General features: G+C 46.7%; 1 protein-coding gene across 1 annotated transcript in view; it reads right to left on the bottom strand.

Annotated features, from left to right (window-relative positions):
- LOC120842769 (kinase suppressor of Ras 2) overlaps window positions 1–23,006 on the bottom strand; it is a 41,940-nt gene extending 18,934 nt beyond the window's left edge. The window contains exons 1-16 of the mRNA XM_040213944.2: window positions 22,682–23,006; window positions 20,768–20,908; window positions 20,059–20,203; window positions 17,321–17,627; window positions 12,835–12,983; window positions 10,035–10,089; window positions 9,108–9,188; window positions 8,849–8,946; window positions 6,075–6,341; window positions 5,172–5,302; window positions 4,178–4,279; window positions 3,076–3,161; window positions 2,886–2,973; window positions 2,724–2,812; window positions 1,975–2,071; window positions 1,748–1,881 (exon numbers count right to left, since the gene is read on the bottom strand). Of these exons, the coding sequence (XP_040069878.1) occupies window positions 1,748–1,881; window positions 1,975–2,071; window positions 2,724–2,812; window positions 2,886–2,973; window positions 3,076–3,161; window positions 4,178–4,279; window positions 5,172–5,302; window positions 6,075–6,341; window positions 8,849–8,946; window positions 9,108–9,188; window positions 10,035–10,089; window positions 12,835–12,983; window positions 17,321–17,627; window positions 20,059–20,203; window positions 20,768–20,908; window positions 22,682–22,840 (2,129 nt within the window). The 5' untranslated portion in view covers window positions 22,841–23,006. The remainder of the gene's footprint in view (window positions 1–1,747; window positions 1,882–1,974; window positions 2,072–2,723; window positions 2,813–2,885; window positions 2,974–3,075; window positions 3,162–4,177; window positions 4,280–5,171; window positions 5,303–6,074; window positions 6,342–8,848; window positions 8,947–9,107; window positions 9,189–10,034; window positions 10,090–12,834; window positions 12,984–17,320; window positions 17,628–20,058; window positions 20,204–20,767; window positions 20,909–22,681) is intronic.
- Between the last annotated feature and the right edge of the window lie 4,911 nt (window positions 23,007–27,917).

Raw genomic sequence — 27,917 nt, 5'->3', positions numbered from 1 at the left:
TCTTCCAGTTCTCCATGTTTTGCACCAGTTTTGCTCTATATTGCCGTGCTTCAGCGCGTTACTCTCCTTGCATGGAAGCGGCAGAAGCATAGCTGCAACGGAAAAAGGGAAGCACAAGTGACCAACGACCGGAATGGCAAAATTCCGACACGTGGGGCTATTGTTCCCGAGCGTGCCGATAGCGAGAGTGACAGTCACGTTTTATGGCTCAACGCGGGGATCCTAAAGCCCGCCATTTTAATAGCTATCTTATCCCTTAATTTTTCACCGCCCACCCCCGCGTTGAAAAATGCAACGTGACTGGCACTCTCGCTATCGGCGCGCTCGGGAAAAATAGTGCCGGGTGTCGCGATTTCGCCGCTCCGATTACTGGTTAGTTGTGCTACTCGTTTTCCGTTGCCGCTGTGCTAGGCTAAGAATTTAGCGACGAAAGTGGAAATACTGAGGGCCTTGAAGGACGGTGTCTCTCGACAAGTGATGGAAAGTTACGACGTCAAGAGAAGCAGTTTGGCCACGTGCGTGAAAATTGAGGCCGATATCCTACGGGCTTTCGAGAACGAGAAGTTACGCGAAAAGAAAGCGGCCTTGGAAGGTGGTGCACCAGAAACTAGAAGAGACCCTGCTGTGCTATATTGTCAGCGCACGGGATGCGTAGCTCCGACAGTGCGGGTGCAGTGGAGCACCTGACCGCTCTAAGGAAAGTTGCCGTCTCCGCCCAAGTGTCGTCTAGAAAGCAGGCGGTAATAACAGATTTCTTCTCAAAATAAAGGTATGTCACAGGGAAACGTTTTCGCGCAGTTTTCTTTGTTCTTTCGATATTTCGACTTTCAGATAATTCGGACATTTTCGCCGGTCCCATGAGATCCGAATTAACGAGGTTTTGCTGTATTGGACGGACTGACAAACGAATACGTTAACTTTGTTCCTAACATTAAACACTGAGCTGTGCCTCTTAATCGCCGCCACAATATGCATCTGCTCAGGAGAAAGCGTGCAGTAGTTATCTGTAAATCTTGTATAAATATGCACAGTTGGCTGTTTCAAACTACTACAGCATGTGTGCAGTGTACACGTAAACATCTCCAGAGAAGATACACGCACTACTCTCTGTTCGCTCGCCGTTAAGAGTACAAAAGAGGAATTTTTGCCTTCATCTTTTTTATGGTGCTAACTTGATCTGCACAATCCAAGAATTCCAAAAATATATAAAATATCAAGCGCATTTGCGTCCCACTCTTGCATAAAAAATACCATGAAAGATAGAGAGTCGAGAGCAGGGAAAGCTCAGGATGAAAGGATCGGCGCACAACACAAAAAGGCGCTACACGTCAACATCGCGCGGCACGCACGTACAGCACATAAAATATGAAATGAGTGTGCGAGCACAATTACGTAAAAGACCAACAAGCGCTGTTGCGTTCTGCCTGCGAGACTACATATCTCAACCAGTGGCCCGTGTCAATTAAACTGATCTGGAAAGCTGAATTCATGCTCTAGCTGTATATGCACCTCCATTATAATCTGTTGCAATGCAAGATCTGCACGAAAAGCTCCGCCTCAAGCATTTTTTTTGCGCTCTGGCTGCACTTGTGTCGAAGTGTTATGGAAGGTAGCAAACTCTCATTGGCAGAGGAGCTTCTAATGCAAAAGTAAAAAGTAGGGGGCTTCAAACTTGCGTAGGGCCCTCGCAGACCCGAAGGACAGTGACGCACAGAAAGGCAAGCTAGATGTGCTCTGGCAAACTCACCGGTTCCCGTGGCAGAGCTTAGTCACGGAGAAGAGGCCGAAGTCCGTGATGACCACCTTCCCGTTCTCGTAGAAGATGTTCTTGGTCTTGAGGTCCTTGTGTACAATGCCGCGGGCGTGCAGATAGCCCATTCCCTGGAACGTGACCGCAACCACGCTCCAGACGCCCGCTCTCACTCTGACCAACTAAGGACGAGAGGATGGAAGGATGCTGGTCTGTTCACTCACCTGGCAGATCTGCAAGGCTATGCCGCTAATCCTGTTGAGGTTGAACTTGTCCTTTCGTAGATGTATGTGTCTATACAGTGTCATGCCTTTACACAAACTGTGAGGAAAGAAAGATGAAAAAACTGCAGGTTAGGTACATGGAAGAATTTCTAACTCCTGTCGTGACCTCGTGTAGAATGTCCTCCAAAAAGGACCTTTAAGGGTGAATGAATGAATATCGTAACAAGTTCGAATCAGAAATGGGGGTTTCAATTGCCAAACCAACGAAGGGCAACTAGCATGCTGCAGTGGAGGCATGCCAGATGAGGTTGCTTGAATGTCATAATAGATGTGCTACCCAAAAATGTATGAAGCGGTGTGTATGGTCTTTTCTTTGTGTGTATGTTTACTTTAATTCAGCTGGCCTGATGATCTACAAAGGCGTGTCGGCTACATGGGTAAACTATAAGAAACTAACGAAGCAGGTCAGAGGCACGGATTTAGTATAGGATCTCAAAAGAGCTGCTACCCATATATTTATGAGGGCATATCAGTTAAAAGCAGGAACTATGCAGACGACGTGTCCAATGAGGCTATTTTAAGTCACATACAGAAGACTTTAGGAGCACGGCTTAGCAGCAACTTGCTGTCAATTCAATAAACGAAGCAATAAGAAACAGATATTTGCATCCTGCAGTTGGTAACACCTGGCACTTTGCACATTGCCTCACACTTTCAAAAACATAACTGCAAAAACTGTGCAGGCGCACCTCGTGATGATTGCAAGCTTCGGTGGCTTCATGCAGGCACCCATAAAGAGGACCAAGTTTTCGTGCCTCGTCTTGCGGAAGGTTGCCACCTTGAAGAGGAAGAATTGGCAAGTCACGATTAAGTGAAGAGACGGGGGCCCAGTGCGCTCAAAGGGGGCTTACTTCTTGCTTGAAGGTCTCCAGGGTTTTCCTATCGTCTATGTGATCCATGTTGAGCATTTTCACCGCAACACTCCCGTGCCAGTTTCCCCTGCGGCAAACGAGAACCGGTGCGTTTGTGAGATATGCTCTCACCTTTCCTTGAACACACGGAGGTTATATCTGTACGTAAAGATTCATGCGTCTGTCTTACTTGTACACGCTCCCAAAGCGTCCCTCTCCCAGCTTCTCTTCGATTTGGACGTCGTCAAAGGGTATGTCCCATTCTCGTAAAGAAAGCTGAAAAGAAATTGCTTCATCAATTATGCTGAGTTCAGAAAGAGTGCCGCAACATTCGGTTTCATGACCCATCCTTTGAGGATACCTATTTGAATTCCTTACGCTCTGATGTCCAGGGGGCATGGACAACATGACAAGAATAACAACTTTGTAGCACCCAACACTAACGCAGTACATGGCTTAGAAATCCTGCGCAAATATGTGGCCCCTAGAAAATGATTTCCCCGCACGAGTGTTCGCACAAACTAGGTATTTTGAGGGCGTACCACACTTGTAAGGTTACAAATGGTTAAAGCAGTAAAAACTGCCCCGCGTTGGTTTCCACTGTTTTAACTTTACCTCGGTGCTTTTGTCGGTAGAGTACTAAGGTAAAGATGGGTAGGCTAGGAGGCCAGCAGTAATTTCTGCAATTACACTTTACAAGCTGACCTTTTCGATTTTTTTTTACTTCAACTGAAGTCAAAAAGTGAACAGGCCAGCATCCTTTTTATTCAAACTTGTGACATTTATGACTCTTCCCAAGCTGTCATAAATGTAAGCAATTACAGCACAGTCATGAAACTGCGTAATTCATAGCAACCTGTTCCAAGACTTCAGCAATTTATGTAAACATTGATTATGCGATACAAAAAGAAAGCTAATATTTTCTTGATTTCTAAATGAGCATTTCAATGTCATAAAAAGCACATTATTACATAGCGCAGACTTCGTAATACGTCAGGATTTTGCTTGAAGCGACCCCATTACATGTCACCAAAATGACTAAATTTCATGTTTCTAAACATTTTTTTAAATGTTTGTAAATCCTACGCAGAACCTTGGGGCACGCAGAGTGCATGGCGCGAAGGCGCATATATGTTTTAATGTACAATTAATTATTACCGTTATTTATAAATCATACTTAATTAGTAGGACTTTAGGGGCCGTGCGGAGATTTACTGTGACGCACACTCTTTCATAATGTGATGCCTAGCTCATGGAAGCCGCCCCCGTGCTAAGACGTGGCGGATACGTACGCTGTTCTGTCGTGGCCACGCCCTGTCCGTCGGATCCATGTCCGACACCTGACTGTCTTGAGAATCCACCCTCGTGGAAGCCAGAGTTTTCTCCGAGTCGGTCTGGAACAGCGTGCAGACGCAGAAATATCACTCCGAGCACCGGTACCCACCCCCCCCAAAAAAAAAGCAATGGGCACGGGAACAACGAGCGTGCTGAAGAGGACCTTTCCACAGAATCGTCTTTGCGGCGAGCGTTACCCCATCGTTCCACTCCTCCGTGACCGACTATTCAAATGCTTCTGCTTTGACGACGGCTGACAGCGCACAGCAACTGTTGTTGCTAAAATCTAAGAAGCATGCTGTTACCATTATCCAAGTGCTTTGCACTTAACCGCAGGTTTGCAAACCATATCGTGCTAGGCGACGACGAACCCGTCCCGCAGTACGGCGCCACAACGTGGCATGGGGAGTTCCGGCACCTGCCCTAATACCCCTAAAGAAAACCCGCACCCCGTTTCTGGCACGACCCGCTAATTGTCTCTAAAAACACCTAAGGTGACTTTTTTTTAGTACGACAATGATGTCGGCTGAAATGGGGCCAGTTGGCTATGGCGGGAAACGAGTGAATGTCGCTGACCGGAAAAGAACGGTTATCTATGCTTCGTCGCCCTCCCAGTGCAATAACAGGTTTCCGAAATAACAGGCAACTAACACTTTTAAAAATTTTTCTTGGTCGCACGCCGAACGTTGGCCTATGCTCTTCGTTTTCGCCCAATTTTCTCTAGATCTTAAGCGGGCCGTCTCTTAGGACATTATAGTACTATAGAATCTACGAACAATGTAACCCCGTCTTCCCGAAACCGAAGCAGCCCCTCTTGTTTTCAGCGTACAGAGGGCTCATCACCGGCAGTACCTACGGAAGGAAACGAGCAAACCAGGAGGCTTGGGGGGGATTCGAGACAACAAAGCTCGTGCCCCGGTTCGTCCGCTTCCCGACGAGTGCGGGCCTTACACTTATGCTGCCGGATCCCGAGGTCCCCGAAACGGTCCTGTCGCTGTCCGTGGACTTGAGGGACTCCACCACCTCGCTGCGGGCAAGCGACGAGGTCGGAGCTGGAAGCTCTTTCTCCGTGACCGAAATGTCTGCGAGAGGGGAAAGAAGCACACCTCTCTAGACACCTAGACGGCAGCCCGGGGAGGTGCTGATCGGCACCAGGCTAACCGGGGCTAAGCTCCGTTTCACCTCGCAAAGGACGACCTTGAGAGCCGCCGAAACCGATCCAATGCTGCGCGAGGGTCGCGCGACCTTCGTGGGCCGTGCACTAGCGTGATATGTTCGCGGAGCTCGACTGGCCGGGACGGCTCGTAACATCTGCGACAGCCTTCTGAGGGCGAGACGGAGGGTGGGCAGCTTTGTACACATTATGACCGCTTACGAAGAGGCGGATGTCATAGCGACCGAGCTCCACACAACACGCAGTAATGGAAGGCGAGGAATGACGACGCAGTCGGTCACATTGAAACTATGGTGCCTGGGACGAGTCTCTGACCGGTGCGTTCACCGCATCCTAGAAAATGGTCCCTCTATTTCTGCCCGACGACGCCGTAGGCGTGCCGCGCCGTCACCGGCCACGACCTTGGCGGCGTCACGACAGCTGTCGCGGACGTGGCAGACACCTGTTGTGCTGAAGGTCACTCCAACTCGATGGCGACATCTGACAGCTAAAGGCTTTGGCTTCTGCGAACTCGTTCGTTGCTACTTCGGGACTACTTTGGATACGCGGACCGGAGAGAACACCAAACATGCCAGCCGACAACGCGTTCCAGGCAGCGTAATTAAAACGAAAGTGTGCGAGCCAGCCCCTGCGACAGCGGGCATGCGCAAACAGACAAAGCGCACGCAGCGACCGCTCACCCGGAAAGTGGAACTGCTGGATGCGCGATGCCGACGAGGGGGTGTTCTGGCGAGAGCCCGGAGGGGCCAGCACAAAGGCGGGTGAGGAGGGGGTGGACGAGTTGCAGGAGGACGTGTTGGACGACGAGTCCGCCCCGTGGTGGAACGGGGGGATGCTGATGAGCGCCGGGTGGTGCCGCAGGGACTTGTCGCCTCGGCCGCCCTCCGACCGCGGCACCACGTGCAGCGGGCTGCCGAAGTGCTGGCTGTGGTTAGGCGACTGGATTCCTGCACAGCGTGCGGTCCACGTAGTAAGTCTGGAGGTCTGCTGCACTCGCGCACATTTCGGCCGCCTCGAAATGGAAGGTTCCCTATGTTTCCGAGAGCGCCATTCGAGCGTTAAAAAATTAGTATAAATAAACCGACAAATCCAGTCCGATGAAACTTTTCGCAAAAGCGTCTTTAGTTAACGCATTTATTGTACTAAATTTTTGCGAGCCTGGGTTTCAGGAGAAATATTTAAGCCTAAAACAATTTTGAAAAATTTAATGAGAAAAGTGGTTAAAACCGTTTGGTTGTTGTTGCTGCTCCTCAAAGTTGGCACACCATAAAGCATGAACGTGAAAGCTTCTTTAAGAAAAATGCCCAAAATCAGACCCAGCAGATCCGAGCGTGCGTGGCACCATTTGTGAGTAGCGGTGTCAACGAGACAGTTTTTACCATTTTTCTTCCCATACATAGGGAAGAAGGAAACTTTTTACGCTTAAATCTTTTTCTTTCAGCCCACAGTCGTGAAGTTTGAGCATAATAAAGCACTGCATTGAGACATCTCCTTGAAAAGTTTATTTAATTGCACTCCTTTCGTGGGTTATTTATAGAAAAACATTTTCTGCCCGAAACAACGCTCGGACATGCCTTGTAGAAAGGCCAGTGGTCTTGGGGGCGCCCAAATTGGGGGGTTCCGTTGATATTGTTTGCAAGTTCGGCACTTGGGCTTCCTAGATTTATTTTATGAGAGAGCGCAGGTGTCCGGTGTTGCGTGAAAAAGCTGAAGTGGACGAGCAACTGCACAAGTTAGGCGTTCCGCAGCAGAACAAATAGGCCCAACACATGGGCTCTCAGAATGAGCTCGCAGGAACTTCACAGAGTACCCTCGGGTGTTCTCAAATTTCCTTCACTGCCTTCATGCAAGAGTGAAGCGTTTTCCCAGTTTAAGCACACTTCCAGTCAATTTGGGTTCTCTGCCAAACACTCTAAGCCAAACGCTCCCAGCGGCATCTGCTTTGTTGTTCACAAGGGCCATTGGATTCAGCGCTGTTTTATTGCACTAATGGTGAGGCCGGGGGTGGACCCTTGGTTACCATTCGAGGCCAGGTGGAGGTTCCTCAGGATAAAAAAATTTGCCAACTACTGGCCTAATATAATGTCTGCTTTCTTTTCCTGCCCTCTCTCTCGTTCCATCTCCTTGGGCCACCGATGTCGGCCCTTAAAGTTTGCTGTGCTCCACTCCCGTCTTTACTCCCCCCTGTTGCGCGAGAACTGCATTTTTAGGATGCTCCCACTGCTCTTGATCTACCCTGTGCTCATTCTCTTGACCAACCGTCACACTGTGGCGTCGGGGCACTTTCCACCCGGATGAAAGGCAGTGGAAGCATATCGAACAACTGAAAATTCTGACCGTCGGACGCAGAGACACTTGCTTTGGCATCTGGATCTACGTACGAGTAAACAAAGAAAAAAACTGTAACTATAGACCAGGGGTGGCCAGGCTGACCCGGCCTAAGAGCCGCAAAGGAAACCACGAAACTTCTAAGAGCCGCCGTAAAGGGGGGGGGGGTCAAAACAAACACCGCTGCTTGGTTATCCCCCTGCCCCCCCGCCCCCCCCCCCCTCCCCGAAAGCATAAAAAAGCAGCTTGCAGGTCACAACTGCAAGCCGGTCAACATAGCAATGAAAATGTTCCTGGTCCTTTGTGAACTTGAACATAATGTCTGTGACTAGTGGAAGCTGATCAACCCGGGCTTCCGCGACCTTCAACAAGAAACCAAATGGAAGGAACATCTGTTACCTAAAGCGGACAAATATCACCGGCGAGTGACAAAGGCCGCGAGACAGACCATTTCCTCGACCCCAAGCCAAAGTGCATGCATGTTTTGATAGTCCCTGTCCACTCGAACAATGGAAGAAACAGGTTCTGTGGAAACATACCAGTGAAAAGCGGTTTGACTGCAAGAGGGCACAAGGCTACCCAACCGCAAGCTGATCTGTGTTCTGAAATCCTTTCCTTCTTTCCTGGGGGGGAACGCAGAAAGGGGTAAGGGGGGTCCCCTTAAGGGGGATCCGCGAGCCGCACCGTGACCAGCAAAGAGCTGCATTTGGCCACCCCTGCTATAGACCAATGTACGGCGCTGACGTCACACTGCTGCGGTGGCGCTGCTATTGGCGGGGTGCACGTGCAGGCACTTCACTCTACGCGGATCTGGTTCTTGCGCAGGCACAGTGCCCATACCTCGAGCGGAAGCTGCACATTTGCCCACACCTCGCAAGGGCTTGTTTGGAAGCAGCGCGTTGGTCTCTAAAACTATGCCCGTAGAAGACTGGTTTCTACAAGTATTAGAAATGCACGGGGCGTATGTTTAGGCACGTAAACAAATGTTAGTCTTCTAGCGACCGCCGGCTCTGCTCGAGATGACTCCCGCTGTCATCTTGTTTTAGGCCTCCTCGCGCTTTCCCGCGGCCTCGCTGTCTTCCGCGGCTGTTGAATACCATTGAGGACGTCTCGCAAGGGAACGTACCTCCTTTCTGAATGTGCTCTGCAAACACGTCCACCAGCTCGTTGGGCAGCCCACACGACGGCGGCACTTTGTCCATGCAGTCCCTATGACACCGGAACCTGAAAGGAATGGGAATCCACGATCAACGGCCGGCTTGCCCCGTAGGTGGGCTAAAATGAACGACCACAAAAACTCTCAGAGCTTCCCCAGAAGTCAGCCCCAGTAAGGGGTTACACGATGACTACAATGCAAGCACACGCGCAAGCAAACAGACACTCACTTGCACTCCTTGCACTTGTAGCCGAAGAACATTGCCTTGTCACACTGCTGGCACGTTGTGACTTTGACGCTGGAGGTAAATCTGCAGACGGGATGACAGGACAGAATCTCAAGGAGTCTATCGGGTTCTCACCGTGTAACGCAAACACTTCATTGGAAAAAAAGAATGCTCCAAAAAACTCGCAAGAAATTTGTGAATACAGTCGAATCTCTTTCATTCAAACACGCTTAATTCAAACTTTCGGTTTATTCGAACTGATGCTGTGGTCCGGATTACACTATACGTATTTCAATGGGCGAAAACGTCCAATAATTCGAGCGCTCAAACGCCCGCGCCGGTTAATTCGAACATTTTGCGCCGCCGAGCATTAATTCAAACTCCGTTTAATTCTAACAAATTTTCGGTCCCCCTCGAGTTCGAATTAACGAGATTCGACTGTACATGCCAATCTTGGAGCAGAGGGATAAACATAGCTATCCTTGGCCAGTATCATTAAACCTATGCTTTGGTCTTCAGAGTACATGAAACAGAATAGTATGCAGGTTACTCAACTAATAAAAAATAAGCAAGAAAAAAAAAAAAAATAAAAAGGAAGTTTAAGCACCACTCAAGCACAAACATGTCAACCGGCAACTAAAACAACTGGGCACAAATGCCATTCCTACGATTCTTTACTGAAGGAGAATGCCCTCTGGGTGTCAGCAGTTAGCCTACCGATGTCACGGTAAATGTTTCAATGACATCTGAAGTGTGTTGTGGTAAGCGTCAGAGGTGTGCATCAACTCTGCAGCATTCCCAGAAGACCCTGGTTGAACTGCTTGGAAACCCCACTGGCCTTTGACGTAAGCTGGTTTGAATCTGTCCTTCCGACAATCACCAACTTCCTAAAACTACAACAAAGGGATCTGGGATGCGACGGTACCATACCTGTGGTGAATGGCGTGAGCCATTCCATGCATCCTCGGTGATCTGGGGACGACGGCTGAAAAAGAGAGGGATAGGACCGAACTCGGTAAGGTTCAATCACCTCCTTCACCTAGCGTGAAACTGAATGAGGTTGTCAATTAATGTGGCCCCATTCCTGTATCGGCGGAACGTCACAGAGATCAGGATGCCTGAGGAATATCCTCAGATGTTCCTCAAATAATAAGGAACATCCGAGGATGCCCAGTGATAAACCTTCCGCTGGCATTTGCTAGGTGAATGTGCCAAATAAATCGACACGAAGCAGCTTTCCAGGTTCTGACTTTGAGCAGTCTAAGAATCAATAACTTGAATTTTAGAAACCTGACTTTTCTTTTGAATTTTGTAGCATAATGTGGAACTTGCCCCATGGGAAACAGATTTGTTCCATTATAAGACTGGTGTGACAACTTTGATCTTGGAACAGCAAAGAAACAACACTTTAACACAGAGATGACACCTGGAAAGGTGCTTTGGTTGCAAAAATGCTACAAAAAGTATGATACATTATGGGTGGAACCAGCTGAACAATGAAGGAAGGAGAAACAGAAAAGACAACCACCAGCGAGTGGTTGTCTTTTCTGTTTCTCCTTCCTTCATTGTTCAGTTGGTTCCACCCGTAATGTATCATAATCAACTAGCTCAACTCATCCCCATAAAAAGTATGAAGTCTAAAAAAACTAATTTTTCCAACCACACTTCACTGATAGAGTTCAAAGGTAGATGATTGACAAAGGCAACTTCAAAGGGTACACAGATCAATGCTTTTCGAAGCCCACATTTTTTCAAAACAAGTCTAGCGAAGCCATGTTATTAAGACAGCAAGAAAGACTAGCATCATGCTGCAGTTTTGCAGCCCGACAACGAGACCAAACTGCACGAATACAGTGCTGACCGTTGACGAGTTATCAGAAGACTCAAAGACCACCTTGAAGACATGGGGGATCACACAAAACATTTTGCGAGGCTTCTGTTTTATCTATATATTAAATTATTTTTTACAGAATACAGTACAATCCACTCATAAGGATACTGAGAAAACCCAGAAAATTCAATCGTTATAACTGATTATCGTTGCATCTGAACTAGAAACTCATTGTTACAAGCAGTATATAATTATATGTGGTATGGTTATAAGCGGATTGCACTGTAGTCTCTTTTTATTGTGGTCGCAAGGCATTTTTTGCAGATTCGTTTTACACCCTTTTCCTATTACATCACAGTTTCTTTTATAGTTGTTTTTAAATTAAATTTGGCAGTCGTTTTATACTCATTTCTTTTTATATCGTTTCTGTGGCAAATTTTTTTCATGCCGTTATATTTAACCTGCTTAGCTGAAATGGTATATATACTATGTGTTTGTATGACCGTGCATTTACATTATGTTCGTCTATAAAAAAGTGGGAAGACACCCAAGCACTTCTTATGAGTTGTGAAAGCGAAAGCATGAATGCCCGACAATGTGGATGCTAGAGGCGGCGCCATGTTCGTCGTCGGCAAGACGAGCAGAAGCACCGCCGACGATGTGGATGATGGAGGCGACGGCACGTTGGTCGGTGGCAAGACCAGCAGACGCCTCCGAGCGCGCGCCAAAGTGTCCGTTTTAACCGGCGCGGGGCCCGTAGTGGCATGGGGTTGCGGCTGTTAGTTTTATTGGCATGCTGGCAGCACGGACACGCAGCGCCATTTGGCGGCGGTCGTTGAAACTAACGCGCGCAGCGGCCAATCGGAGCCTCGTCGCCGCGCGCCAGCCAATGGGACCTTTGGGATCAGGGAAACTAGGTACCGTTTTCGCGCTTCAAACTGATGACGTCGGTTCGCTCCATGGGACAGTTCATGCTTTCGCATTAATATAAGCTGTCATCGCATCGCTCGAACCAAGTTTCAGGAGAGCTGAAATGTGCAAAGCTGCTGACTAGCAGCTTTTTATTTCCAGCACCTTCATCGCAATTGTACCCGTTGTCTGGAAATAAAGTCTCAGTCTCCTCTTTCTTTAGTCACGGACAGCGGATACTCGAGCGGTATCTGAGATTGTCCAATTATGATGATAGCTCAATCTACGGGTTCAAAGCATCTTAGAAATACCCGAAACAACACTCGCGGGCGACCGATTTCCCTCTTAAAAATCTAAGCAGAGATTGTGACGCACCCCTTTTTTTGCCGCCTCAGAGCAGACACCAGGGGTATGCCGTCCGACAGCGTTTCCAAACAATGACTGCTGCATTACGTCTTTTACACCCAAAAAACCTATGTTTTTTACACAGGCACTATTTCTCCCCCCCCCACCTCCCTGAGGAAAAATAGTGCCCATGTATTTCTACTCTTGCGAGTTTACTAGGGCGTCCTGCCGTCCAGAACTGGTAATTTCACCAACAAGCTTCTTCAAGAAGCACTCGATAAGAATGGCAGGGCGTTCTGATTAACAAGCACCTCATCATCGCTCCGCACCTAATGAGCATTCGGTGTTAACTGACAATGGCGCCACAACGAGGCAAGAACAACGAGCGTAATAAGCCAAACCCCAGGTCTCTTAGGCTGCAAGTGGCTCTCCACAACGACATACGGCTCCACGCCGCTGCGGTGGCACCGCTGTTGGCACGGCACACGCGCAGACGCTTTGCTTCACGCGAATCTGGTTTCTGCGCAAGTACAGTGACCCCGCCTGGGGTGGGCAGACTCGGATTCGTTTGTAAACGGCGTGTTGGCCTACGGCGAGTTCCAGCCATTCGAGTTCCCCGTTCTGTCGCAGGAAGGCCAAACTCACGCTGGGCGGCGGGCTCGTCCACAAAGCAGGCGTCGCCTTGCTGGTCGGGGGACACGAAGGGCGGCGAACGGCTCGGGGAGAGAGGTGGGCAGTTGGCCAGCTCCAGGCCGGGCTCGGTGGCAAGGCGTCTCCGCAACCCTCCGTCCGTCCTGCGAAAACCACTTTGGTTTTGGGTGCAGCCACGCGACCCGGTGGGAAATTGCTTCGACGTCGCCCGATTTCTCCCCCGCAGCTTTAATTGGTAGCCTCATCAATCATATCTCATTACTAAACTCAAATCGGTGAAAAACAAAGTATCACGTTTTATAACACACGACTACTCACGAACATCAAGCGTAACTGCGCTAAAATTCAACCTTCACCTATGCCCTCTCTCTCAAAGAGCTCAACTTGCTTGTCTTGTGCTTTTTCACAAAACTTACTATTCCTCTTCTGATTTTCGAAACACCAACAATCACCAACCACCTCACGTCTTGCGTCATGACCACAGCCTAAAAATTAAACCTCTATTCGCCAGAACTAAGAAATTCCCCACTTTCTCTCGCTATTACTAACTGGAATTCCTTTCCTGAAACCATAGTATGCGAATCTAACCCTAAGACATTTCGTGAACTCTGCAAGGCACACCTGAAAAGTGTTGATCTTTAACATGTTTATCTGTTAATTACTTTTTCTACATGTTATGTTTTGATATCTGTCCTATTAGTTTGTAGTTTTTTGCGTTTTCCTATTATTTACCTTGTTGTCACTCGTCTGCTATTTGTATATGTCATTTGATCCCCCCTCATGTAATGCATTTCATCTGAAATGCCTTTGAGGTATAATAAACTGAACTGAACTGAACAGTCCCGTTTTTCCGTCGTCTTTGGTTTCGTGGGGCTTCTGGCCCCATACATGCTTCGCCAAATGAGTACCTCGACGATTTTCTTTTTGTCCTTAATTTTCGACGAGATTGCTTAATGCATTCCCAGCTTAGTGGGTTCGCAGTGAGCTCCCGCACGTCTGTCGCGTGACAGAACTGCAGTTTGATGCGACCGCAACCTGCGACGTCGATTTCTGCGACACGCGCATTCGCAGTCAGTTCCCGCGTCTTTATCACACCGTGAAGCGCAAATTTGCCCTGTCCATGATCTGTAGTATCAGCTCCTGTGTCGTGCGAGTTCGTTTGGGATACAGCAGTGTTGACATTTTCGATCAAATTTTTGTGGTCACGTCTCCATAGATCACCAACTCCATATTTTTCACCGTTTATCTCGTCACCACGGGTGGGAATCGTGATTTCATGCTAGTGGCAACTCCACTCAATTCCGAATATTTCGAAATTACAAGCGATTTCACATTAAAAGGCACTAATGAAAAGTACTTTGTCATTTGCTTTACAAAATATAGGACGTATTTCGTGAAATCTTACTTTAAACATGACTAGAAACCGAAATCAAAACTTTGGCTCCGTCGGGCAACTTTGACCTTGGGCCACCAAAAACATAGCTACCACGTGGTACGAGCGGTCACACAATCCTCTACACAGTGACGGGTGGAATCGGGGCAGGCCACCGTTGGAGAGGGAGTGTGCAAGGCGCAAGTGTCGTCTGCACAGCAGTCTTCACCACGTTTCGGTGTCTACGATATCCGACGACGTCTGCACAACTGCGGCATCAGTCTGAACACACAGTGTGTATTAAATTAAACTCAGAGAGACAATAATCCCAGCCGGCAAGACGACAACGGCGGTTGGGACACAGCAGGCGACCGGATGGCTCACAAAACTGAGAAGCGCGCTGCGCAGGCACGTCACGCCAATCACAACACCGAGAGGAGACGCTGCCGACATCACCTGTTACAGTTGCCCAAACATATAAAAAAAAAAAAGAAAAAAAAAAGGCAATGCTGATGCAGTTTATACTTTGTCTCAGCCTACAATAGACTAAAGCCCAATCCTACAGGCCACCGGGTCCAATTACGAACCTGTTAGAAACCACGTAATATTTGCTCTGTTAAGGGGGGACATGGCCTGGGAGGGTCAACTTTTGAACCATTGTCTCAAATTGAATCAAAGTTTCAGGGTGAATTGAACCCCATTAGGATTGGTGACATCTAAAGTTTCAGTCTTATAGGCCAATTCTACAACATACTATGCTTAACAATCTCCGGAAAAAGTTACTTTATTAGGAAATGTATTTAAGAAAAAAAATCATTGCAATCCACAAACTGTTTTCTTTAATGTGAAGTAGAATACCCATAGTGCAAGTTAAGGCACAAATTAATTGTAGAAAATGCAATTCTAGAGAAAAACAATAACACCCAAAAAGAGCAAACGATTTTAACAATGACGAAAATAATCCCTGGAGAATGGGAACAAGAGGGACAAAGGACAAACATAAATCTCCAAACACAGCTAGGTGACTGGTGAGCGACCGAAAAAATCCGCCTGGTCCGGGTATCGAACCCGGGACCTCTCCATTACAGGTGGAGCGCTCTACCAACTGAGCTAACGGGGGGTTAGACATCAGTAGAGCAAACGGGTTTTATCAGCTGCCACCAGTCTAACACCAACGAGGGTGAAGCTTGCAAATTTTAAGGTTATAAGTATAATGCAATAAAATGCAAAGGTGCAAGCAACCTGGACAAGAATGACGAAAATAATCCCTGGAGAATGGAGAATTTTAACAAATTTCTGAGTTTTAAAATATTCAGTTTTTGTCATGAAGAATTTAGCTTTTTTCAGATTATGAGTACCTTAACTTGTTCCTCAGGAAATTTCAGTCAAGGACACCACCGAATGAAATCTTTACACTTTAAAAATGTCCAATGATACATTTCCTCATACCACATTTCCCGCCAAAAAGTGAAACTGAGAAAAATGCATTTGAAGTTTCAACTTTAGGTTTCTTCCTTTTCTGCTAGTCCGAGGTAGGCAAAATTCACCTAGCGCATTGTTAGCCCCTTCCTCTTCGAGACTTCCCTGTTCCACTAGCAATAGTTACCAGTTTGTGTCATTTGTAGGCTAGCTAACGTTTATAGCAGGCATTCGTTGGCAGATAAACTGGCAAGGCAAATCATACTAAGCAAGAGCAGCAAAGCAGGAATATGGTCTGAAGTGGAAGATACTGTGAAAGGGTGTTACTGAAGATGACACAATATCACATCACTGGGCAGGGGCACTCGTAAACCTTGTTTTGGGTCTCAACCAATAAGATTGCTCATACCAAATTTTCAGAATTTTTTCTATTTGGATGTTTGGGTCCTCCTGGCCATTGATACTTGTAAACTTCGAAAGCTTCTACAGGCTAAATCTAGAGTAAATAGCACTTCCAATGAAGGTGAGATGCTGTGGGTAGGTTAAACGAGTATGAAGCAGCGCTAAATAAAAAACGCAAAAAACTTGCTCCCTGCTGACTCGGAGGGATGCCGACATGTCGAAAATAATTTATTCTGAGATAAATCCTGTATGTTTATAAATGAAAGTTCCTGAAACCACTCTTTGGAACATAAACACATCATTTTTGAAAAAAACGTTTCTCTCTGAAAATTTTGAATTCCGAGGCCATGTCCCCCTAAACGTATTGGTGCGCCAAGACACGTCATGCAGAGGTGAGTTTTTCGTTTGCTTACTGAGCCCGCACGGCAGCTCCGTCTGCTTGCTGGGATTTTGTTCTACTTACACGTGTGTTCCCAGTTACTTGTCACATCACGAATAATTACGACACTAAAAGAATCTCGACTGGTGACCCATCTGCATGTGCTTCATCTGTACCGCTGTCAGCCTCGTACGTGTCTCGGTCGCCGCTAGAATTGGATTGTTATGGCTAAGGCGAAACGACTTTATGTCAGTGTTGCCTGCATGCCCTCCAAATTTTCCCAACAGTTGACATGTTTACGAAATATGGCACGAATATTTACGAAAATGAGCACCATGTACCTTTACTTCTGCAATATAAAAATGCGGCTATGACAACAGAGAACCATATGCTTTAGATTAGTGCTGTCCATACTCTGCATATCACAATCTCTGTCGCGCACACTTTTGCAATACAAATACAAGCTTTTCTGAGGTAGTGCTCCGCCTGTCAGCCTTCAGGCCCTAGCCCATTGTAGAGTCAGACGGAGCATGGCTCAATGTTGGGTATGCCAATACCATAGCCCCGACTGCACCGTTGATTGCGCCTCAAATCGCCCGCTAGTGCCTCAATTTGCCCGCTAGAGTCGGCCGATTTTGGCAACTTGGCACGCTCTAAAGTTTGCTGGACTGTTTAAGGAACATATAGACAGAACTAGGTCATATTTGATGTGCCCACTTCCTAGGCGATACTAAACAGGACTGCACCGTTTTTTCAAAAACAAAAATGGAGCGGAGTTGCCCTTCAAGAGAAAACATGCCTCCTATTACGAAACAGTGCAGTAGTCAAGCTCGACACCATTCACACTAGCGGGAAGCGTGCGATCCGGACACTGAATCGCGGTCGAGCGGACTACAAAGGTCACTCACGGCAGTCCCTGCGGTTCGGGGCCCCCTTCGAGCCGGTTCTCAAGGTGCGCCTCGTGCGAGCGGCTCTTGGTGAGCGGCAGGGCATCGGGCATGCCCAGGCTCGCCGGGGCGTGGGGACGCTTGGACGGGGGGGGCGTGGTCGGAGGCCGGCCTCCCCCACGACCGACCTCGAGCCGGGAGCCGCCGCAAAGTTCTTCCGAGGGCACGGACGTGTGCACCCGCCGGGGAAGCTGGCCCACGCTGCCCCGGTCCCACGAGTCCCAGTGCAGGTCCACCTCCGTGCCCACGTCCCCGCGCAGCTGGCGGTCTGCGGCGGAAACCGCGGTCAACAAGCCTCCTAGAATGTCCAACGTGTTTTAGGGGCGAAGCTCCTAAAACACGTTGGACGCATGGACGCTTTGTCCGGCGTCCATGCTCACATCGATTGCCATCCCATCCGTTTTCTTAAAAAAAGAAAAAAATGTTTGCGCAGTCGACAGGATTAGAACCTGTGCGGGGAGACCCCAACGGATTTCTAGTCCATCGCCTTAACCACTCGGCCACGACTGCGGGACGAGTAGGGGGCTCTGTGATGTGGTAGTAACTCAAGAGCTGGGGGATGTCATGGAGGAAACATTGCATCTAGCCGCTGAACGTCTATAATGGAGAGGGCGCTGCGGTCAAATGAGCATATAATCGCGTTAAACTTTGCATGCATTGGCTAATGAAGTCGAAACGCAACCCGGAACTCAGCACTACCTATGAGCAATAAAGGCTAAAAAAAATCAGCACCCTCAGCAATACCTATGAACAAAATCAGTATCATCAGCACCACCAGAGCTTCCCCCCAATCAACATCATTCACCACGTGGAGATGCGGTAATTTTTTCAGGTGTGTTCGGCCGGTGCCCCCTCCCTACACTGTCCGCCCGCCATACGGACGGATGCAGCAGAAATGGTGGGACGAATTGAAAATTTGGCGCAGAATCTTAGGAATCGGCAAAGCCAAACTTTTGACTAGCTTTTCTAAAGATTCGGCAAATATACATGGCTGCCAGACTTAATGTTGATATTTAGTTCTTTCTGGCAAAAAATTGTTTTATCTGTTGTTTTTTTTTTCATTAACCTAAATGCAACATGTAATGCATATTGACACAGTTATTACTAACTAAGATGATATTCTACAAGATAATTGTATCAGTGTCGTTTTTGTGTGTCTACTGGCAATTTTACAGTGACTTCTTGCAGAAGTGGCGTGACAACGAGGTTGGGTAGTACTTGGGCAGTCACGAATCACACTACGAGAATTTCAATTTTGAGTCCTTATCAGTGCAAGCCTGCAAGTGTGTAAATTGTTAAAATAAAGGCAATAACACTGCGTTCTTTCTTTCTCCGGGAGTCATTGTTCGTGTACGAAAACAAATGCAATGGCTGCTGAACCTTCATCAGAAGAGATAACAATATTATTGTAACTATGTATGTTTCTTTATTTGAGTCCCTTGATGTCAGCTTTGCATCCAATTTCCGGTGTTAGACACACACGCATGGTTAAGATGGGAAGAGTTAGGAACGTCGGATGTACAACATCGAGCATGATAGTTTTGTGTTTAGTTTTATGCAGCTACATGGAAAACTGCGAAATAATGCTAACTAAAATGTAATATTATTTTGTTTTGGCACAAATGAATTGTGAGCCGAAAAGAGGATTGTTATAATTGCGAGGAGTGCTTTAAATTAATTGTAAGTCAATGCTTGAACTACCTCGTTGCATCACTGCAAAGGTTAAATGAAAATCACGTTATCCAGTATGTGCCACACTATTTGCCACTTGCACAGTGGGCTGTGTATGTGAAGAGAACCACACTCGGAAAGACGCAAAGACTCACAAATGCAGAGCTACCGCCCTGCCTACTCCACATCTCGCCAAAACCGCTGGTAGTACTACACTATACGATGGTGACTGCACGGCGTCCATTTGCAATCCATGGCATTGTCGCGAATCTTTGCTGAACTTTCCTTCAGAAGTTTGGCATGTGCCGAACTTTGCCAAATCTGAAGTTCGGCGGATTCGGTCCATCACTACTAATTTCCATTCTCCCTGGCGTGCTTCATTATCAAGGCATCAGCTGTTCATCAGCATATAAAATAAACAAACAAATGAATGAATGAATGAATGAATCATCATCATATCGTCATACTGCCCTTTTTTTGTACCCATGGATGGGGTTTTGTGTTTTCGGTAACTATGAATAAACCCTGAGGAGGAACCCTCAGGTTCGTTTTGTCAAAATCGAAGAAAACCTGAAGACCTTAAATTAGATCCATCCCTGAACGAGAAAAACCAAAACTTCACAGATTCACAGACAGAAATATTTATCTACGGCTTTATTCTGTGTTAAGACATAACACAAACCCTGCCCAACTGTCTGTAAGGCTGCTTCTTCCTTCGGGAAGCATGTCCACTGTCCCGTTCCACTCTTCGAGTCTGTCCCGGAATGTTTTTACAGTACTGTGGTCAGTCGCATATTCCCTGGGGTTGGGAAATCCCATTTCTGAGTCCCGTTTGCTTCAACATAAGCGCAAATAAATGCTATTTTGTTTGTTCCCCAACAAAAGTGTGCACTGAAAAACACGGAACCCTAGCTTATAACTGGATCTCTTTACGTTGGGGTATACCAGTGAATCAATAAACTGCCGCGACAATGTAATGAACGGCAAATCAAGAGGAGAGGAATCGGAGCCCTGCGCCTTGCACCTACCTGTGTACGCCTTGAGGTTGCGCATGGCAATGAGGAACCTCCGCTTCTCTTCCTCTCGGGCGTTGACTGCGCTGAGGAAACCCTTGACCTCCTGCTCCGGCTTCTCCAGCATGTCGTCGAAGGTGGTGAGCTTGTTTGACAGCCCCTGCGGATGTGCGGACGATACGGAATTTGTGAGTGTACCTCTATCCAGAGCCAGGCCACATTGTCTGCCACAAAACTAGCAAATTTGTAATTACTGAAATGAGAGTTAATATGCAGGCACGTTAGTGCATCATCATGCCGGGAAAACAAAACCCCAGGGAACCTCTAAAGGTACTGCGAGATTCGGAAAATTTAAGAAAGAACAACAATCAGCTGGTATGCCCTTTCAAACCGGTAAACTTGACCTATTGCTGCACATCTCTTTTTCTGGCAACAAGGAAGACAGAATATGAGCATTTTTTGCTACTGTGGACAGCTGGACAAGGAGACGGAAAATCAAGGTAAAAAATGGACAAAGGCACCGGTGTTCTTCGTTCATTTCTTATCCCCGTGTTTCGTCTAGGCTGTTCAGCTGTTGACATAAAAAAAAAAAAAAAAAAAACATGAAGTAACTAGCTCAACTACAGCCCATAAAGAAGGCCAGAAATCAGAACAGTCAAAAAGGTAAGCCTATTCAAAACTGAAAAACCTCTTTCAGGCGGCGAGCAACGGTTTCTACAAGTACCTCAATGGATTTCGCAGACAGCCCGACCACCTTGAGCCAGAGCACCAACTTGGGGTAGTGCTGAAGTTCGTTAGCATTTTCGGTGCCGGCATATTTCTTCTTAGCCACTACTTGACGGCTGAAAAGCTTGATTAGTTTTGTCTGCAAGTAGATGTCATAAAAGCAATTCGTAAATTCACAACAGCACAAAATTTTTTACCGAGCTCAAAAAGCCTTCACAATGATTTTGGAGGGGCTTACAGGGAAAGACTGGAATGTGCCCATTTGTAAGATATTACATCAAGGTGGACAAGCAATTAAACTTTCTAGAGGATTCCTCAAGGCCTCTTGGCAATTCCTTATTGCACCACGTGGTGCAGATAATTGTGGGGCCATTCTGAGGTACGCCTCAGCCAGTTCGCATGCTCCGTACATCCTGGAACCGACACAGTCCCTTGTTTCTTACCACTGTGAGTTCAGAAGAAACGGAAAGCAAAATGAATGCACAATAAAGCTCACAGGTTCCTGGTTTTGTTATCGTCCTGCTTTCTATGCGTTCTCAAATTGCAAGATGCTAAACCAACATGAACCGCTCCTCCTATTCGTGGGTATGCCATCATGCGCTATATGTAAAATCACTGCTGTAGTGTGTTGCAAAGATGGTGGTGCTGGCAAAGATGGTGCTGCTGCATATTTCTGGAATGGTCTATTTCTTTCACCACCTCACTGGTCATTCTTGAAATACCAGACAGCAGTTTGAGCAGCCTTAAAAATTCTGGAAATTGCGTCTATATCCAGGATACGTCTATCTTACACAAGCTTTATGATGAAGCTGGTCTAGCGCAGAAACACATTCACTTTCATGTTCACAAAAACCTAAAAATCATAAAGCACCAAACCTTGACAACAAATAAAGAAACATGCGGAGCAGAAATTAAGCCTTCGATGCATCACCAAATAAAATATGATCTCATCCACGATGAACAGGTAAAAAAAAAATATGGACAGAAGGGACCTCTCTTGAACACTGACCTACATACGCAATACACAGATGGTATTAGCTGAAAATGCAAATTTTTCGTTATGAAAAAAAGTAATGAATGGGCATAGAATAGGCACATGTTCTAAGACACAGCAGCTTATGCGACTCAAAGACAGAACATGTATTATTGCAAGCATCGGCAATCGGTAGCACCTTGAATGGGTCAGTTCGTGTAAAATAATAATAACGATGCAGGCGGACACTGCGTTTTACATCGAACTGTCTCCGAACGCCTACGCTAGGGTTTCTTCGACGTCTTCAGAATGGCAGTCTTTTATGCTCAGTTTACCCAGGAACTCTCGGGCGGCGTTAAATTACAGAGTGGTGTCCTGGAATGCCTATTAAGCATCCTGACTACCTGTAATGCGAATCCAGCGACTCGCTCCGGGCGAGCAATTTAATGCCTCTTTCCAGTCACCCTTGACACGAATTAAAACTTGCAGCGAGTGGATACGGAAGTTCGCACGAGCCCACGGAGCACTTAGCGTTCGCGTAATACGGAAGGAATAGCTCCACAGCCTCGCAAAAACGAAGTGATCGCAAACAATATGATCGCAGGAAGTAAACGACGAATAGTTCGATGTTAAGTTCCTACGGCTCCAATATGCGCTGCATCAAAGCAGCCGGCACGCCATAGCCAGGAAGGAAACGAATACGGGGCGACAGAAATACGTGGATCTGTGGGGAAACTCAAAAACTGGGTGACACTTCATACTGCCCACACTCCTTTCGCTAAACATTTTTCGAAACAGTTATCGAAACACCTCGAAGGAGCATCTGTAGGTGCTCCCGATTTCTCAAGCCAAGTTTGATTGGGAAACCGGGTTCACCCAGTTAAGGATAGCTCGTCCTAAAACAAAGCGAAGGAGTGGAAAAAAGGGGAGTCCACTTACTTCGAGTGCTCTTATTTCATTCTGGGTCAATTCCACGCTGGTTGCACACTGAGTTCGAAGCCCATCGAGATGCTCGGAATTGATATCTATCATCGCTTGAGCCGTGACGCAGGCTTCCACTGCACTTTTTACTTTGTTTTCAGCCTCGGCGTCTGCCATGGCGGGTGCGTTTCTATTCGTAAACTGTTTCCACTAGTGACCGACGACATAGCATGACAGTAGACCGGGCCGAGTGGTACGACAACTTTAGAAACATAACTTAATTCTCCCATCGTCACCCAGCTCCGCTAAAACAGGCCCGCCATTACAAAACTAAGTATCGTCCGAAACGAGAAAGCGCGAGATGCAGCGTTGCCAGACCAGAAAGGCTAAACGCTGTCATTCGAAGAGAAACTGAAACCGAAACCCAGAATTTCTAGGGGGCTTTGTAAAGTGCTGATGTTTCTAATGATAGATATACAAAACATTATGACCACGCTAACACTGTGTGCATAAATGTGCCTAGCGGACGCGTAATCCGCTTTATCTACCACGGGTAGAGTGTACTACCGCGGGGTACAGATGTATTTAGGAGGTGTGCATCGGCGTTCTCTTCGTGGTCCCCGATTTGTCTGAAAATTTCCTAAACACACTACACACATCGCTGAAAGAGCATCCCAAATATTAGTTCAATATACATATATATATATATTTTTTTTGCTCGAAGTTATTGAAATTCTTTGGGTGGCAGGCTAACGTGCACCAGCGCACGGCCCTCGCCTTTCTATCCCAACGTTGAAGGCCACACGGGGTAACGTTTTCCCTGAAAATAAAGATGATTATTATCATTATTATTACAATTTAAGTCCCCATCGTGTTTTCAAACTAAAAATATTTACTGGCAAAAAAAAAAAAAAAAAAAAAGAAAAGTGACGCCAGTGGCAGGATGGGGACAATATGATTCATTCCCAACTGATAACAAGCAGTTCAATAGTGTCAAATGAATGTTTTGGAAGTTCGCTCCAGCACCCGCGCAGAAGCACGAAACGAATGCTCGGCGTAGGCCATTTTTTAGACTGCCTGCTCGACTGGCGAGATGTAGGCTCCTGCCTGCCATGACTTCAGTGCAAAACCAAGCGCGGGCATATTTGAATATTGGTTTTGGCATCATTTTTATTTTCCGATTTCACAATAACTATTCTCAATTTCGCGATATTAAATAGCATACTCAAAAGGGTAAAAGCCGCGGATCCAGAAAATATAGGTGCATAAAAAAAAAAAGCACGAGGTACACCTAAACACTTCTTATGAGCTGTGAATGCGAAAGCATGCAAGCCGTTCCCGCTCCCTTTGTCGTCTGCTCGTCCGCTCCCTTTTTCGTCTGCTGCGCACTTTTCGTCACCGGCCAGCGCGCGTGCCCAACACCACCTGGACAGAAGGCCTCCACACGCGCCATCATAGTCAGATCGATCGAGGCGAGAGATTGGGCACGAGTGCTGCGTCAGTGTTCGGCTGCGGCTCGTTGCCAGTCAGCGCGTCGAAGGTCGGACTCGGGTCCAATAGACGACCGAGCACGATCCGACTGTGATGACGTTTCATAGAGGAAGAGGAAACCACGCGGAGGCCTTCTGTCTAGGTGGTGGTGGCGTGCCCCCCTGGGCACGCTGACCTTGGACGCTCCGTGTTAACGGCGTGCTGCTTACCCCACGCAGCGCCATGGGGTGAGCGGTCGTGGAAACTGACGAGCGCAGCGGCTAATGGGAGCCCCGTCGACGCGCGTTAGCCAATGGAATCGAAGGATCGGGGAAACTAGGTGCCGTTTTCGCGCCGCTTCAAAATGATGACGTCAGCTCGCTCCGTGAAACAGTTGGGTGATTTCAGATAAGATCGACCAAAGGGTGGCTGGTCGACATTTTTAAATCAACTGATGTTTTTATATGACATTGTCTAGTGTCTGGTATAAACGAATCCACACTTAGTTTTGACCAGAAAAAAAATTTGGAGACAAAAAAAATCGTAAGGCAGGGAGAGGTGGACAGTTGCAATAACGCGCACTGATGGAGGGGGCAAGTTTGAAAGTGAATAATTAAAACAATAAAATTAGGAGAATTTTGAAACTTTTTACAAACAAACTATGAGTACAACTTGCTTGTAATATAAAGTAATAATATTTATTAAAAATTTATTTAGTTTTCTAAAAATTGCCAAACATGCCTGCTCGAACGACAAATGGCAAAATTTGGAAATCTGTATCTCATGAAATAATTTAATCATTATTACATAACTTGCAGACATTATTTTACTAATATATGGCTATTATTGAAAAAATAAATAAGGTATCTGAGTGACACAATAGTTACAATATATTTAGGCAAACATGGGAAAAAAATCAAGCAAAGAAAAATTCCAATGCGAATAAAAAAAAAACACCACCTTCGATTTTTTTTTAAATTTGGGTACCCTGTTATACTCTATTTCGGCATTCATTTATATTAAAAACATGTTGCATCATTGCACTGTGAAAGAAGAAACAACTCCCCAAAGTAGGGTCCTTTTTCAAAGCCTACACTTAGCAGTGTCCTATACAAGAAGTGACTCTGAGTTCCAGTTTCATGAAACTTGCACAAATCTTTTATATACATTTATTCAGATGAGGTCATTGATAAAAAGAGCGATCGGTCACACAGTAAAAGGGAGGAGAAACTATATACAGCATTTTACATAAGCGTACAAAGTGGTATCATATTAGAGACTAATGATTTGAGAAAAGATGATGCAGTGTGAAGTTGTACCTTCCGGTACATTTTACATCTAGAGTAAAATAAATAACCTTACTTCCACACACAAAAACAAAGATATAATAGTAAGATATTTAGGTTGGCTGTGTATTTACGATTACAAACAATTTCAGGTGACGGATGCCATAGTGCCTAACTGGAGCAGCTTCGATGCTCTCGGTGTATGAATGAATCGTGGCAAGCCGATATATTTTATCCTGCTCGAGGATAACATTTTGGGATTTTTTTTATAGTGATCAGATAAAAATTATTAGTAACCACCAACAAAAACAGTAGGTTAAATACCCCGTGAAGAAAAATGTGATAAATAAGATGTCCCTGCATTCAAAATGAGCAGTCCTTGGGAAATCAAATTCGGCAATTTACGCTAAGGTTTTTCTCGCTGTACCCATTTAATAAAGTTGCTTCCAAGCAGATCCGACTGTCCGTGCTACATATACGTCACAGGTCCCTTCTGTTGATGACTTGCTGAGCCGCCACGCGTGCCAAGACTGAATGCCAGGGAAGGCGCGCACCGTCAGCCACTCTTCTTTTTTTTTTGTTCACGATACCGAACAACCTCATTTTCGTCCAGATATACAAGATGCACGCCTTTCAGTTTCTTCGATAGAACGCTCACCACTGTCCTGGCCGTCTGAATTGCGCTTACTGAACGTTCTCTCAGGTTGTTCAGCGTGGCCTGGTGCTTCACGAGTCCGCCAACTCCGTCACATGCATTTTTCCCATGTCCAGATGCAGAAAATAACCACTGGGCTTGTGGGCAATCGTCCTTTGCAAATTGGTGAAGCTGGTAGCGATTCTTGAAATGACTGGCGGCGCCGTCACTTACGTACGTCACGCACGAGTATACCGCAACGTTGTCTTCAACCCACTTCTTCACTTTTTCTAGAGCCAAGCAAGCGTGAGCGGCGTCGTGACACAGGTCCTCACTGATGATGGCAAAGCTGTTTGTAGATTTTCTTGTCGTCACTACACATGTAAATATCGAAACTTGTTTTTTTTTTCCAGTGATATGCTTGCACTTCGTCAGGAAGCACGATGGTCCAGTTTTCAGCAAAGTCAAAATGAAAGACAATGCTCCCGCGTTGCATGCACTGTTTTTCATCGTAGATCGCTTTACCTTGCGTTTGCCGGATATGGTTGTGAAGTACCCAACTTCCAACCGTCACTTGGATGACTTTTAGGAAAGTCTCAGGTTCCAAAGTTTTTTTCACAAGGTCGCCGGACTCCCATGTTGCAAGCACAATCTCTTCATCCTCCGGGATATCAAGTTCCTGGAGTGTAAGAAACTGGCCTTTTGGGCAGTGATCACAGTCTCCTTGAAGGCACAGTTCTGTTGCTGGGTCGCACAGAAATGCCGAGTTCATTTCACCAGTGTTGAATGTTGAGCCTGTAACGTTCTCTAGAGCGGCAATACGAAGATAATAATTGGCGCAGCGCACACAAACGCACACTTCCTGGTGTGGAATACATTGGACCCATCTAGGGCGCAACGAATAAAATTTCGTTAGCCCAACGCCGGAATCGGGATGCTTGTCTTTGTATATACGGAAGGCCTCTCGTATTGAGCGTGTCATGAAGCGCTTTGGCACGAACGTTTCCTCTCCGTTGAGCATGACAGAGATGACGTCCTTCTGGTTGGGACTTTGGCGCGAACATTGTAGCTCGACTTTCGTGAAGTACTCTAGGGCAGCAGACAGGTTCTCAGGGCTCACTTTGCACCTCGTGTAAGGATCCGGCTCATACCACACGCCATGCTTTTCCTTGAGTTTTCGGGATTTACTGATGAGGTACATTGAGGCCTGTGGAATCATCTTTTGAACCTCATTCTTCGTCAGTGTTGACGGCAGGAGTGTAAGCAGTTGACAACGTTCCCGGAGAGAGGTGGCGGTTTCAAAGGCCTGCCGAAAGTTGTCCACCCACTCAGTGCATGTGGAGCATGTTGGTTCGGACGACCCCGATGGCGCGTCCCTGTCGTACGCAATACGTAGCCTTGAGCGTATATTCTTGACAGCAACCTGCTCCAGTTCTGTCTGCTTTCTCTTGACATAGGCAGGCCTGTCCCGACTTCTTACGACGCTTGGTTGTCTCAGCGGCGACACATCTGTAGGTAGTATGCTGCGATTTAGATCTTCAATTGCTTCTTCAGCTGGCACAAATATGTCAGGGCACTGCTCTGAGCTTCGCATCGAGATCTCCTTAGTGATGTGCATGAAGCAATGGTAGCACAGGTAGTCCGTCGCACTCACTTTGGTGGAACAGTCAGGCGGAAGAATTTGCTTCAACGAGTTTAGGTCCAACTCGCAAACACTTCGAAAATTCCGCTGCTTTGGTATAGTCTTTTTGTGCTTGCAAAAGTAATCTGCACAAAACACTCGTTCGGAGCTCCAGGAAGTCTTCATAATGTATACATAAATAATAGAAATTAAACCCCAACTGATGGCATATAATTGCCAAGT

Source organism: Ixodes scapularis, unplaced genomic scaffold (genome assembly GCF_016920785.2).
Source record: "Ixodes scapularis isolate PalLabHiFi unplaced genomic scaffold, ASM1692078v2 PGA_scaffold1__304_contigs__length_218370807, whole genome shotgun sequence".
In the NCBI taxonomy this organism is placed as follows: domain Eukaryota; kingdom Metazoa; phylum Arthropoda; class Arachnida; order Ixodida; family Ixodidae; genus Ixodes; species Ixodes scapularis.
This window is presented reverse-complemented; position numbering and strand designations above follow the sequence as displayed.